Source organism: Colossoma macropomum, unplaced genomic scaffold (genome assembly GCF_904425465.1).
Source record: "Colossoma macropomum unplaced genomic scaffold, Colossoma_macropomum, whole genome shotgun sequence".
Classification (NCBI taxonomy): Eukaryota; Metazoa; Chordata; class Actinopteri; order Characiformes; family Serrasalmidae; genus Colossoma; species Colossoma macropomum.
The window spans coordinates 9,651,700-9,665,924 of NW_023494788.1; the positions used below are offsets into that span (position 1 = coordinate 9,651,700).

A 14,225-nucleotide genomic window follows, 5' to 3' on the forward strand; every position below is an offset into this window, starting at 1 on the left:
ATTTTTCCGTTCCACCTTAAATGGTGCAGCAGTTCCATTCTGAATTCAGAATGTAATTACCGGCGGCAGATTGGAACTGCGACATCATTTAAGGTGGAAAGGGAAAAAGTGAACTATAAGAACTGCAGCACCATTTAAGGTGGAACTGAAAAATTCAAAAAAGAAGAACTGCTGCACTATTTAAGGTGAAACGGGAAAATTCAAACAAGAAGATCTGCTGCACCATTTAAGGTGGAACGGGAAAATTAGAACTATAAGAACTGCTGCACCATTTAAGGTGGAACGGGAAAATTCGAACTATAAATGCTGCACCATTTAAGGTGGAACGGTAAATTCGAACCAGAAGCTGGCAAATAGGAAGCCAGTTTCGGCCTCATCAGACACAAGCCGTTTTCTACGCTAGTGACGTAAGCACCCGTCGGTTGGTCCAATGTTCAGTGTGGGCGGGGGGGCTGCGAAGTAATGTTTGCTAAAATAAACCAGTTCAAGCTTCAGTTACTGAATATTATATAATTTGTGTTTTAGCAGCAAACCTGAGAACACTGAAAGCTTTCTATAACCTGTTTTTGAAGTGATAAAAATACTTTAGTGATATTTCCGAGCCTCGCAGCAAGATTTGAACAGAAGCAGACAAAGGCCACCGGAAACGAGCCCTCATAGTTACAATGGCCGGGTAGCGACCGTTTTCAGCCCGTCTCTCTCTCGAAAGCAGCTGCTCTCTTTTCTGGTAAAAAGAGTGGCGAATTTCTTCGTGGAAGTTTGAATCAAGTACGAAGGCGGCGTTATTTGACTGAAGATGCTTCACAGTTTGGACTTTCTCCGAGACACGGTGGTAGAAAAGCGCCCGGACTTCTCGCCCTTCGCCTGAGTAGCGTTGTTTGTTAGCCAACGCCAGTTAGCGAGCTAGCATAGCTAACTCTATACAACGCAGATATCCGACGCAGCGCCAAGTTTTCAGTGAAGGTAAACTCGCTTTTATGGGTGTTCTTCGTGCTTTCTGTGCCGAGAAACCTCACCTGCGAAGACCGAGTATTTCGAGAGACATTGTTAATGTGCGCTGACGTTATTCTGAAGCAGCAAAGTAAGTTCAGTTAGCCGGTTGGCTAATTTATTTAGTGAGGCGGAGCGGACCGCGAGTTAGCCCAACAGCTGAAATGGAGACGCATGTTTCAAACCTTTTCCCAGAGATTTTAGCGATGATTTTTAGCTACTTAGACGTTAAAGGCAAAGGCAGAGTTGCACAGGTCTGCGTAGCCTGGAGAGACGCGTCCTACCACAAATCTGTCTGGAGGGGAGTGGAAGCAAAACTTCACCTACGACGAGCCAACCCGTCTTTATTCCCCAGTCTTCAGACCCGAGGAATCAAAAAAGTGCAAATACTCAGTCTTAGGCGCAGCCTGAGCTATGTCATTCAGGGGATGCCAAACATCGAGAGCCTTAATTTGAGTGGATGCTACAATTTAACAGACAATGGCCTCGGCCACGCGTTTGTGCAGGACATACCTTGCCTGCGGATTCTCAACCTGAGCCTTTGTAAGCAGATCACGGACTCCAGCCTTGGCAGAATAGCACAGTATCTCAAGAATCTGGAGTTTCTGGAACTTGGTGGCTGCAGCAATATCACCAACACAGGGTTGCTCCTCATTGCGTGGGGCTTGCACAGGCTGAAAAGCCTGAACCTTCGCAGCTGCAGACATGTGTCTGATGTGGGCATTGGGCACCTGGCCGGCATGACCCGCAGTGCAGCTGAGGGCTGCCTCAGCTTGGAGCATCTCACCCTGCAGGACTGTCAGAAACTGACCGACTTGTCTCTCAAGCACATCTCCAAGGGTTTGAGCAAGCTGAAAGTCCTGAACCTCAGCTTCTGCGGTGGGATTTCGGACGCTGGCATGATCCATCTGTCGCACATGACGCAGCTGTGGACCCTGAACCTGCGCTCATGTGACAATATCAGCGACACTGGTATCATGCACCTTTCCATGGGCTCTCTCAGGTTGTTCGGGTTGGACGTGTCGTTCTGCGACAAAGTGGGAGACCAGAGTCTGGCCTACATTGCCCAAGGGCTTTACCAGCTCAAGTCCCTCTCCCTGTGCTCATGTCACATCAGTGACGATGGAATCAACAGAATGGTACGCCAGATGCATGAACTTAAAACCCTGAACATTGGACAGTGTGTGCGCATTACAGACAAGGGACTTGAGCTCATTGCTGATCACTTGACTCAGCTGACTGGGATCGATCTGTACGGGTGCACCAAAATCACTAAAAGGGGACTAGAGCGGATAACGCAGCTCCCATGCCTTAAAGTGTTGAACCTGGGTCTGTGGCAGATGACTGAGGGTGAAAGAGTTAGATGATACCTGGTCAGGCATCACACCTTCGTTTATACTACTACCTCATCCAATACTGCCACCTTGTCTTTTGTTTTTATAGAAATGTGAAGGAACTTTTAGTTGAGTGGCATGCAATAAGAACACTGAACATCTTTATATTGTTTAAAGTATATATTTCTTAAATGCTTTTTCATTAGTAAGTGGTTAGTCAAATGTTTTTAGGCCCTCTTAAGGACCTTATATTCCATTATCTGAAATGACTGTACTGACAAGAACGTTTTGTCAATGCCTTAAAGTATTAGCCTCATTCTCCATAATTGCTCTTAAGATAAAAATAGATTGTATTCATCAAGATTTCGGGGAAAAAAAAAACTGTCATAAGTTTGTATAGTTCCTCCTTAGTAAGATGAACATATGCAATTTAAAACTTTGTAAAAAAAAAATATATAATATGTATATGATCAGTTCATTTGTAAGATAACGTCTGTTTATTTTCCTATGCTGAATGATTAAAATTGTTTTTGAAATCAGTTGTTATTTTTGTGTCTTGTGCATTTAGCAGTGATGCTCAGATGTTTGTGGGTACATTTTTTTGGGCTTTATTGCAAACAGTCAAATTATTAATATCAAGCTAAATACTGACTTTTATCCACTCTGATGTAGTCTAACTTTTACAGTTCTTATACAAGTATTCTCTGAATAAGAATACATGAAAACAGATAAGCTTAATGTTGTTATTGCTATAAAATTCCACATTATACTTGATATGTTAACCTTCCAAAGTGTCACATTAGCCTCATGTAAATGTAAGGTAGTGGGGAAAAAAGGCAAAAATGTAAACATCTGCAAGCTCTGGGTCAGCATAAGTATAAATGCTCACTTATCAAGAGGGAAAACAGTGGTGCCTCCTAAGCTCCAGTAGTTCAGTACTTTAACAGCTGGCTTATTTAAAAAGTTGAGAGTTGTATCTGAACTACCTTGATCAGACAGACAAGCTGCATCTCATGTATGCTTAGCCTTTAGATTAATTTAACAACCTGCAGTGTGGTCAGATTTCTTTCCTTCAGCTATCTGCTGTAGTAAGCTATCAAAAAATTAAATCTACATTTTCAGATATAAACACGCACTTTGCATCCTTGACTACTTCTGAATCTTCTTTAAAATGGGTTTTTGGGTTACACCAATTAACATAACTATTAACAAGATCTAAACTGGCATATGTTTTAAAGCCAGGTTTAAATGCTTAAAGGGTTTTAGACGATAAGTAGAAAAAGAGCAGATTTCTGAAAATATTATCTCAAGTTCATATCTTTAAGCTTCAGAGAATTCTTAGAAGGCAACAGAAGATCTCTAAACATATTCCATGTCCAGTCTACCACAAATTAACAATTTGGATGAAATCCAATGATCTGCCTGTTAAAATGTTCTATTTTCCCAGGTAGCCTAAAGAACACATCCTGAATATATGGAGCAAAGCATTACATTCTTCATTATCACAGGATATTGACCTGAGTGTAGTGCTACATTGGATGCATTAGATCAAGGGTCTGTATTCATAATATATTCATTGAGTGTGTGACTGTTTAAAAACCACTAGTATAGTAACAGACTTTGTGCAAATGATCTCGCTGGTCCAAGTGATCAGCCACATTTGGACTAATTTCTTTTGGATGGAAGACGTTTTCAAATGAAACCCATCACATTCAGTCAGGTCAGGTCTTAAATAGTTAATTATCTCTGCTGAATAGCAGGCTGCGCATGTTTTGGTAACAGCCAGCTTTATTTAGTGTCCCATCCACACAACCACTACAGAACTGATAAGCTGAATGAGCTCACATATAACATCTGTGCTTGTATTTCACGGCCCCCACTGTGGGCTGTTATTCATGTTTTCTCTTCTCTGTTGCACCTGATTTACATTTCCAATTTGAACGAGACATGTTCCTCTCTAAAAATTGTGAATGCACACTCTTTTCATTATTGTTACCTGAAAAGAAGAACTGACCCAGGAACAGCACTCTTACTCTCAGACATTTTAGGAATACGGACCCAGAACTTTCCATTGTCCATTTTAATACAAAATGCATGCAGGCTTTGACCATGAAAGCCCTTGTCATTGTTTTATCTGGCTGTGCGAATGTTTTTGTACCTGCACATCAACAGCTGTTTGAAGGTGTTCTTGAAGGTTACATTGCACAGAGCATAGCAGGCGGGGTTAACCGTGCTGTTGATGTAGCAGAGCCAATAGCCCATGACCCACATGGAGCTGGGGATGCAGGTAGAGCAGAAGGTGTGGATCAACACCATCACATTATATGGAGTCCATGTGGCCACAAAAGCCACCAGGATGGCCATGATGGTCCTTGTCACCTTCCTCTCTCTGGAGGATGCACACTTCCTCTTCTTCTTATGTGGAGGCATGAGGATCAGGGCCACCAGACTCTGCCTTTCCTTGCTATGGTTGGTCTTCTCATTCGCATTGGCAGGTTCATAGCTATCATCTCCGCTCTTTCTGGTTGAAGTTCCAAAGCAAGTTAGTTTGGCCCATCTTGCTTTCACATGGGATGAGGTTTTACGTGGAGTGCTCTTGATGACACCGTTAGTTTCTACGGAAACCACCTCCTCATCTCTCTGATTGGATGAGGCCAAAACGCTGCCAGATGTGGAGTCATTTTCACTCTCTCTGTCCTCACCTGGGGAAGAAGTGTCGATGTTTAAAGCATAATGTCTACATTGTTGCCATATGTCAGATTATTTTGGGAGACTGAAAATATCCAGTGAGCTTTGAATATGTTCCTCAGAAGCATCACAGCCTTAGAAATGTCCTGTACAAATGATACACCTTTTATCTTGAAGCAATGTACACAATTTGGCTCAGATGTAGTTGATTAGCCAAGACATGTTTGGTGTTTGAAGTCTGTTTCTTTAGTTTTGCACTGGAGCTACAAGGCTAACATGTATACCCTATCAATTAGCATTGTGCAAACTGCATAAATCATCAACGGTTGTCTCAAACTGCATTGATATGTTAAGCAATCTTAAATAGGACTGCCTATGTGGCTACTGACACTGTATGCCATATGCAAAAATGGACAAAGTACATTGCATAGATAAAACAGTTGCAGCAACAGCTGTCTTTTGGTCTTTTTTATGGATAACAGCGTCGTACACTGTCAGAAACCACATAAGCAAGTCTATTTGAGATTATTTAACAACTTGAAACACAATTGTATGCAATATGCAGTTTTCTTGATGCTAAATTTGTGGCTATAAGCTTCCATTACTTGTTAGCTACATTAGCCTTGTAGCCCCAGTCAAAATCAGAAGCAAACATCAGCAACCAATCATGTCATAGTACATTTGGGATAAGAGGAAAAGGGTTTCAATTTGGGTGCGTAATCAGTTTAAAGTTGTTTAAAAGTTATGAATCTTTTGGTAAACTCTTTACCTGTAGTAGCATCAGAACCACTTCGCTGTCCTCGGCTCACCATGTCCTCTACTCTCTGGCTTTGTGTTCTTCCCTCGTTCCCCTCTGGGACTGACATAGACTGAATCCTATTCTCCTGACCAGCGCCAGATGCCTTCCGACTCTCTCTCCTCCTGACGCGGCTGCGGCTGGCTTTGGAGATCTGCCAGTACAGCACACTCATGATGACCACGGGCAGGTAGAAGGCAGCGATGGCGGTGCCGAAGGTGACCACTGCATTGGAGAAGAACTGAATGTAGCATTCATCCTCCTTCACAGTGCGCTCACCCGCAATGAACTGCCAGAAGAGGATTGCAGGAGCCCACAGAACAAAGGACAAGATCCAAGCCGCCGCGATCATCAAACCTGCCATTTTGGTAGTCCTCTGAACTGGATAGGTGAGTGGCTTGGTCACACAGAAGTAGCGGTCAAAGCTGATGATGAGGAGGTTCATCACAGAGGCGTTGCTGGCCACATAATCGAGAGCCAGCCACAGGTCACAGACAACAGGCCCTAAAGGCCAGTGGCCAATCACATTGTAGGCTGTGTAAAGGTTCATGGAGAACACGCCAATGATAAGGTCAGCACATGCTAGACTGAAGAGGAAGTAGTTATTGACCGTCTGGAGGTTCTTATTGACCTTGATGGAGACAATGACAAGAACGTTGCCGATAATTGTGATTAGACTCAAAGAGCTCAGTCCTAGAATGATGAGCACCTTCTCGGCTGGAGTAAAACGGCTGGTCTCATTGGCAGCAATGCTTGTGTTCAATATGTCCATCTTTTCTGGTTTCGAGCAGTCAAGATCTCCACATCATGACCTTAAATACAGAATACAAAGAAAACATCACAGTTATTCTCACACTGTACAGATTCAGTGTTCATAAACACAGAGATTGTTTCCTCCGATTGCAAGTTTCGCTCTGACACAGAATTTCCACAAAACACTGATGAGTTGTCCTGATTAAAAATTAATGTTCAGCCCTTCGAACAACCCCCCTCCACATACACACAGCCTGCCGCTCCTGTTATTAAGCAAGAGAGAGTCTGTTTGCCAAACATTCTTTTCAAACAAAGACAGGGTGACACTACACTTAATTCCATTTTGCACAGCATGGCGCCAGATTGATATCAAGTTAAGAGGGACCAGGTGTGTGTCTGCGTGGGATGCAAGGGAACACAAAGGAAATGTCAAAGGTGTACAAACAGCACTGTATATTTCATATACTGCAATCATTTATAAACACGCTATGTTCATAGAAATAATAGAGATATTAGCTTCAGATGCACTGATAAATTACCCCAGTTTTCTATACAGTAATATAAAGGATATACGTTCAGACTTCATTTGACTAATATATTGACTTTCCTTTTATTTATTCAGTATAGACCTTTTGTCAAGAAAATGACTGATCAAACATGTTTGTGCTCTGCTTTTATACTGTGTCAGGTTAATCAAAACAGAGTTTATCAATGTTTTTTATGGCTTTATACTCACAGGTTAATGGGGTGCAATAGCGTGTTCTGCAGATAGCACCGTAGAGCAGTCTGCTCACCATCATACTCTGGAGTCTATACTTGACAGCGTAAAGAACACTAGTCTGATTCATGTGTGTTGGTGTGTGTGTGTGTGTGTGTGTGTGTTTGTTTTCATATATCTTCAGGACAAAGAAAGACAAACAGAGCTAAACTAGTTCTGACTTTTTACAAAAGATGCATGTTTCATTGTTTAAAAATGAAAAGCAAAACCAATTTTTAGTTATTGAGGTTAGGATTAGGGCTGGTTTTGTTTTTAGGCTTAAAAGATTCTTATTACATATTGGTAGTTACATATCAGTGTTATCGGAATAAAATCTGTAAAATCTTGTATCTCCATTTTAGCCATTTTCAGCATTTGACGTAATTTGAAAATGCCTGTTACTCTTCACGTTGTGTGTAAATTTCATGATGAATGGAGCAAAAGAAACAGCCTAAAATGACTTGGAAAAAATCTGGTTTGACTGACTTCGATTGACTTACATTACAAGTATGCAAAATGATCATTTTGGAGATATAAGGTTTTGTTCTGACAGCAGCGATACATAAAGTACATATGAAAAATATTAGTATTACATATACAGTCTTAGAAAAAAAGGTACGAAACTGTCACTAGGGCAGTACCCTTTGTGTCACTGGGGTGGTCCCCTCAAGGGTACATCTCAGCACCTTTAGTCAGAGAACATAACTGCACCATAATCCACTGAAATTATATTTTCTAAGTTGTACTGACTCCACACACCTCGTCTCGTCTCCAGGCTTTTATTTTGTTGTTCTATTTTAAAACATTCGGTAATGAAAAGGCACAAATACGTACTTTTCACCTGGAAAAACTTATTTAAGGTGCATAGTTGGACCTTAAACCACTGTTTGTACCTTGATGAACGATAAATGTACCTGAACAGTACCTTTATTTCTAACAGTGTACATACTTACATATGCAATACTGTGCAAAAGTCAGAAATCCACCTTTGTTTATTTCATTTCCCATCAAAACCTTTAAATAAAGATAAGTAAACATTTGAAAACAAGCAGAAAAAAAAACAAAAAAACATATATAACAAAATACTACACAGCCTCAACAACTAAATATCAATTTGTTCAGTATTTACTGTGTTCATGCTTTGCCTTTATTACAGCTTCCATTCTACTTAGGAGACCTATTTTCAGTTTTTTAAATAAATCTGCTTTTTCAACACCTCCAAAGTTCAGGCTTAGAAGCTGGCTGCATTTTCTGCTTCCCACCATCCAAGTAATCCCAAACACTTTCAGTGATATTGAGCTCTTCCTTTCCTCAGTAATGCCTTCTTGACAGCCACACATCCTTTCAGACTGATAGTGTTGAGTTGTCTTCTCACAGTGGAAGGATCAACAGAAACACCTTTGGATTTTTCCCAATCTGAAACAAGAGTCTAGCTTGATTTCTCCTCTCTCTCAAAGATGATCTTGCTGTTTTTTACAAGTCCCATTTAATCTATAAATTGTAATCCGTCGAGATTTATAAATTCCTGTTTCCCCCGACTTTCCCCTTCATTATGCAAACTCCAAAAATATCTTCTGAAAACAAGTAACTTGAACTCAATGACCATTTTGTCTGGAAATGAAATAAATGAAGGTTGGTCACTGCCTTTTGCACAGTACTGTTATATAATACATATGTGCCATGTATGACTCCATGTCCTGACACTGCATAAAGACAAACCTGTGTGTGTGTGTGTGTGTGTGGCTACAATGTCCAGCATGCATTACCAAAGTCAGAGGTTTGAATGTCGGCAGGAAGAAATCAGTTCCACATCTTTGCAGATGCCACGGTTCATGCTTGTCTGTGTTTGGTATCTAAATCTCCAAAAGGTAAATAGTGAAATTCCAGGCCCGTTGAGATAGAGACAGCGCTCATAATATTATGGTGAGCTACTGTGAAATGACATTGCTATGTGAATTAGGTCTGTCATCTCGCTGGAGCACTTAGTGTCTGGCTGCCATTTTAAAGTGAGAGTGATAACACAGCTCCATGTTTCAACATTTACTAATGTAATTTATCCCCCTTACCTACAGCCATGAACAGGCTTTGTAGTTGTTCCCAGTAAGAAGTTAATGTCAGTTAATGGAAACAAAAACGTTCGTTTTAAGTTAGACACTTACTGAAAAACGTTAAGTGAACATTTACTCACTGTATAGGCTAATACTGTTACAAGTACCGCCATAAGGATCCGTTCAAATCATGAGTTCAAATCAGGTATAAAACTGTTTTTGTGCACACTCCCATCTTTTCAGTTATGCAACATGTTCTGACCGGTTATGTGAGAAATATCTCGTTGATGTGGCAAAGAACTGCAATATGAGAACTGGTTATAAAATTTGTTCTCTAATGTGCATGTGTGCCTTAATACATAGTTTCAATAATAGCAATAGTAATAAACCAGCTCTGTTAATAGTACCAGTTACTTAATTAAAAACCATAGTAACAGTGTAACCACTTTAATAAATCCATGATAACAGTAATTACTCACTTAAAGCCATAGTAACTAAGCCATGGAAACTAAGCTTGGTTGATTTTCGCAGTGAAAAAGTTAATATATAAGTTAATATATCCTCTACAAAGAAAACAGTGTGCGATATCTATTTATTTGAGATTAAAATATTGGAGAAAAAGTAAAACATAAAATATAAACTGCCATAACTTTTGCACAGGCCACATTTTATGTTTTTTTTTTGTTTTTTTTTCAAATATGTTAAACTGTATGCAAATAAACAGGAACTGTGCATAAAAATGTGCAGAAGTAGATGACGTGTACTTACACTATCTTAGACAATCAACAAAATATGTAATCTAACCATGAGCGCCCAAACTTTTGCATACGACTGTATATGATGAGTTTGTTTAGAAGGATGCAAAGCAAATTCCTCAGACTTACATTAACATTAGGAGTCGATTCAACACTGGAGATTTTGTAAAGGCGATGGTCATATATGGAACCATGACAAAGAGCTATTTGAATGCTTAATTTGTTCTTTGCAAGGTTAAATGGTTCTTATCTAGGATGGAAACCTGCTGTATATGGTTTTGTGAAGAACCTTTAAAATGAATGGTTCCTCTTTTTTTACCAAAAAGGGTCATAGTTACAAGACATAGAACCTTTTTTTATAGTAAATAAGACCCTTTTTGCGATTCAAAATAGATAATGACATACAATAGATTATATATATACACACATTAATATAAGTTTATATTTGGATTATACTTAATAGAAAAGATAGTATTAACCACACTGCCTGCACTCTTCTATGTATTTAAGTAAAGCAGCTAAAATAAAGCTAGAAAATAGATGATGGATGTGACAAATGTAAGGTTGTAGTTAGTTTATACCTCTAACACATTCGCAAAACTGTCTCTTTAATGATTATATCTGATATATTTCATTTAAGGAAGCCGTTGACGAAAGCATGGCTTCTTGTTGACCAGCTTCTTGTTGGAACTTGCCCGTTCCACCTTAAATGGTGCAGCAGTTCCATTCTGGCGCCTCAAGTCTGAGGCTCCAAAATGGAACTGCTGCACCATTTAAGGTGGAACGGGAAAGTTCCAACAAGAAGCTGACTGCAGTTTGGCCTGAGTGAAGTTACCTACTTCACAGCCTAAACGACAGCTAGCCCTCTTCTGTTTACCCACCCTGACAGTGGCAGCAGATACAAGGCTTTCTCCTACCTTTTCTCCCTCCTTGTCATCTGTCATCCCTCTATTTCAGTCTAAATGAGGTCAGTGAATGTGTGTCCGGCGCTGTGGTCTGAGCGGTAGCTCGACGTGTGTGGCGTTAGCAGTGAATGAAGCGCCCTCGGTGAGTAACGATGGAGAGAGTGAAGCCCCCTCTGCTCAGAGGGCGTCGACACACAGATGAAGAGAGTCATAACTTCACTGTTTTTTCTCTCTTCGACTTCTCAAGAACACGGAGCAGTAAATTCAACACGTCTAAACGTCGTAAACACGGTCTGCTCAGGACTGAAAAAGGAAAGACAGCGTGCATGAATATATCCATTTGCTGAGTTCTGTGGTTTGATACATATCTTCGTCTTCGAAAAGGGGAATTCCACCGTTTTTTGCAAGCTTTCTGTATAATTCAAGCGTTGAGATGTAAACAGGAGCATTCAGGGTGGTTTGATATGAGATGGCTCATTTCGTAGAGAAGCTTAAGCTGATTTCTTTACAGTGGTGGTGATGGGAACCAGGGGTCACCATGTCTACAACACAAATGTAGCCATTTTACTTACCATCCCAAACCAGCAGTGTCTTCTTAGTTTTATATTTTTTCATAGTATTTTCTCTTTTTTTCAGTAAAATAGTGATAAAAGGTGAAAAAACATATTCTTTGGGTACTAATACGCCTTAGAACACCCTGCATGTGCCTCTACTTTATTGGGTATTAAAAAATACATCTTAGGCCGAAACCATCATAAAACAATGTTTGGGGCATCAGGCAGCATATTCATAACCATTTTTATCTAATAGCTTTCTGTGAAGAAGCTTTCAGAGGTATTATATTCTACAGACGTTTGGTTCCTTTCACCACCACTGTGAACAATTCTGACTCTAAGTTGCTCTGAGAAGTGAGCATTTCACATCAAACCACTCTGAATGACGTTTCTTCACATCTTAATGATTTAGTTGTGCAGAATTTTAAAAAAGAAAGTGGTGGAATTCCCCCTTAAGCCCTTTTTATAATGGGCTTTTTATTTAAATGTCTCCGTTTGGTGCCCAGTTTTAGTTACATATTTGATTTTACTGTTTTAATTGTGTCATTTCTCAAATTATGACCTTTCAATGATTATTGTATTGATAATATATATACAAAACCTTCTGTTCTTTTTTGTAATTTGTATGTTTTCAGTAACGTGACTGTTGGTGGGCAGATACTTTTGTGGTGGTACTAACTAGGCCCTATATATACATGTTCTTTTGGCATGGGTGTTTTGCCTGACAACATAGTTGTTGAAATGTTGCTATAATAAACAAGAGAGCTCTGTTTAAACAGTGGATGTTTATCTTCAATCTTTTGTACTTCTCATAAGATAATACTTGTACTTCTACTATACACTCACTGACCACTTTATTAGGTACACCTGCCTTGTTTCTACACTCATTGTCCATTTTATCAGTTCCACATAGCACATAGGTGCACTCTGTAGTTCTACAATTACAGACTGTAGTGTTGTTTCTTTTAATCATTTGCTACCCCCTTTACCCTGTTCTTCAAAGGTCAGGACCACCACAGAGCAGGTATTATCTGGAGGGTGGATCATTCTCAGCACTGCAGTGACACTGACGTGGTGGTGGTGTGTTAGTGTGTGTTGCGCTGGTCTGAGTGGATCAGACACAGCAGTGCTGCTGGAGTTTTTAAACACCTCAGTGTTGCTATGCTGAGAATAGTCCACCAACCAAAAAACACCCACCCAGAAGCATGCTGTGGTCAGATACTTACATACACTAACATGCCAGTATGATGTCAGGGACACTGCAGTGCTCAGAATGATCCACCACCCAAACAGTACCTGCAAAGCTGTTAAACAGATAGTGAGTGTAGATACAAGATAGGTGGACATGATAAAGTGACCAGTGTGGGTATATATCGTGAGGAAAGGAATTTACTGTTTCCTCTGTTTTAGTTTAGTTCCTAATTCTTTTTGTTAGGTTTAATTTCGTTCTGTTCTGATGGTTCAGCTTTATATCCGCTACACCTCTCATTTTTGAGCTTTTGCTTTTCATTTTGGACCGATGAAAAAAAAGAGATGAGAAGAGCTTAACTAACTTCAGCTACTATGCTGACATACTACGAAATTTCAGTGCAGTTCTATAAGTTACTCATCAGCTGAGGAGTTTTTGGGACTTGATGCTATTTATTGATTTATTGGTAACTGCATTTGATTTCTGCATAAGTCATTATTTTTTTTTTGAAGTAAGAATAATATGTTTGCGGTTATTTTAGAGGACAGAAATATGGAATTTACAATTTGGCAAAGACTTCATTCATAACCTTCATAAAGCACCATTTCTAATGCCCAAGATGTAAAACGTATGCTATCCATCTTTTCATAGTTTTCAGAGGGCTACATACTTTTTTCATGTCTCTGAAAGGAAGAAAAATAAGACTTTTAATTTAGAGATGAACCCACACCCTTGAAAAAATGGTTCTTCAGGGTTTTTCTATTAGACGGAAACCGCATATACTGTCTGTAAATATCTTGATAAATGGAACAAAGGAAATGGCCCAAAATGACTTGGAAAAAAATCTGGTTCCATTGACTTACATAAAAAGTAAAGTATGTTTTTGCTTCTCCTGTAAAGTTATCATTTTGTTCCAACAGCAGCGATATAGATATAGCACTGAAAAGAGTTCCACTATTGTTAGACATCATACAACCTTATTTTGGTACTATACAACCATTTTTGCCAAAAGTGAGTTGGAAAATTCTCTCTTTTTATCTCTTAATTTCTTTTTCTCTGTATGCTTGCATCATTTACTAATAGTCTCGTTACTGCAGCTTTACATTAATTGTGCCTGACTGTCTGCTGTGGTTCTATTTCCTTTTTCTTTGTTGTCAGTGTAAAATCTTTAATGTTTAATTCACCTCTGACAGTGTGCCTGGAAATTCTTCCACATGCTGTCATTTTAGTGGTCTATTATCTCTTGCCAAATTTTGCTTTGACATTGAAAGCTGTGTCTGATGCTAAGGGCTTAGCCGTGGCGTCCATGATGGGTCACAGGCCTGTTTTTGCACAACAGGCCTGCTGTGCGTTGGTGGGTTTATAAAAGTCCTGCTATGTTTTATTGCCCACAAAGAAAATGTCATTGAACAACATGCATTTATAAACTTTTGTTTGGGGAGATCTTAAACAGAGC

General features: G+C 39.7%; 2 protein-coding genes across 2 annotated transcripts; one reads left to right on the top strand and one right to left on the bottom strand.

Moving 5' to 3' along the window:
* Positions 1-289: 289 nt before the first annotated feature.
* On the top strand, positions 290-2,863 carry fbxl14a (F-box and leucine-rich repeat protein 14a). The gene has a single exon (XM_036568295.1). It carries the CDS (start codon positions 1,155-1,157, stop codon positions 2,355-2,357), a length of 1,203 nt encoding a protein of 400 aa, XP_036424188.1. The 5' UTR covers positions 290-1,154; the 3' UTR covers positions 2,358-2,863.
* A 401-nt stretch (positions 2,864-3,264) lies between these two features.
* On the bottom strand, positions 3,265-11,211 carry chrm2b (cholinergic receptor, muscarinic 2b). The gene is made up of 3 exons (XM_036568292.1): positions 11,039-11,211; positions 5,782-6,620; positions 3,265-5,026 (listed from the first exon to the last, which is right to left on the bottom strand). Exons 2-3 carry the CDS (start codon positions 6,578-6,580, stop codon positions 4,455-4,457), a joined length of 1,371 nt encoding a protein of 456 aa, XP_036424185.1. The 5' UTR covers positions 6,581-6,620; positions 11,039-11,211; the 3' UTR covers positions 3,265-4,454.
* Between the last annotated feature and the right edge of the window lie 3,014 nt (positions 11,212-14,225).

Coding starts and splice junctions, on each gene's coding strand:
- chrm2b (XM_036568292.1), bottom strand. CDS start 6,580: ATGGACATATTGAACACAAGCATTGCTGCCAATGAGACCAGCCGTTTT. Junction 5,027..5,781: donor TGGTTCTGATGCTACTACAG/GTAAAGAGTTTA, acceptor CTTCTTCCCCAG/GTGAGGACAGAGAGAGTGAA.
- fbxl14a (XM_036568295.1), top strand. CDS start 1,155: ATGGAGACGCATGTTTCAAACCTTTTCCCAGAGATTTTAGCGATGATT.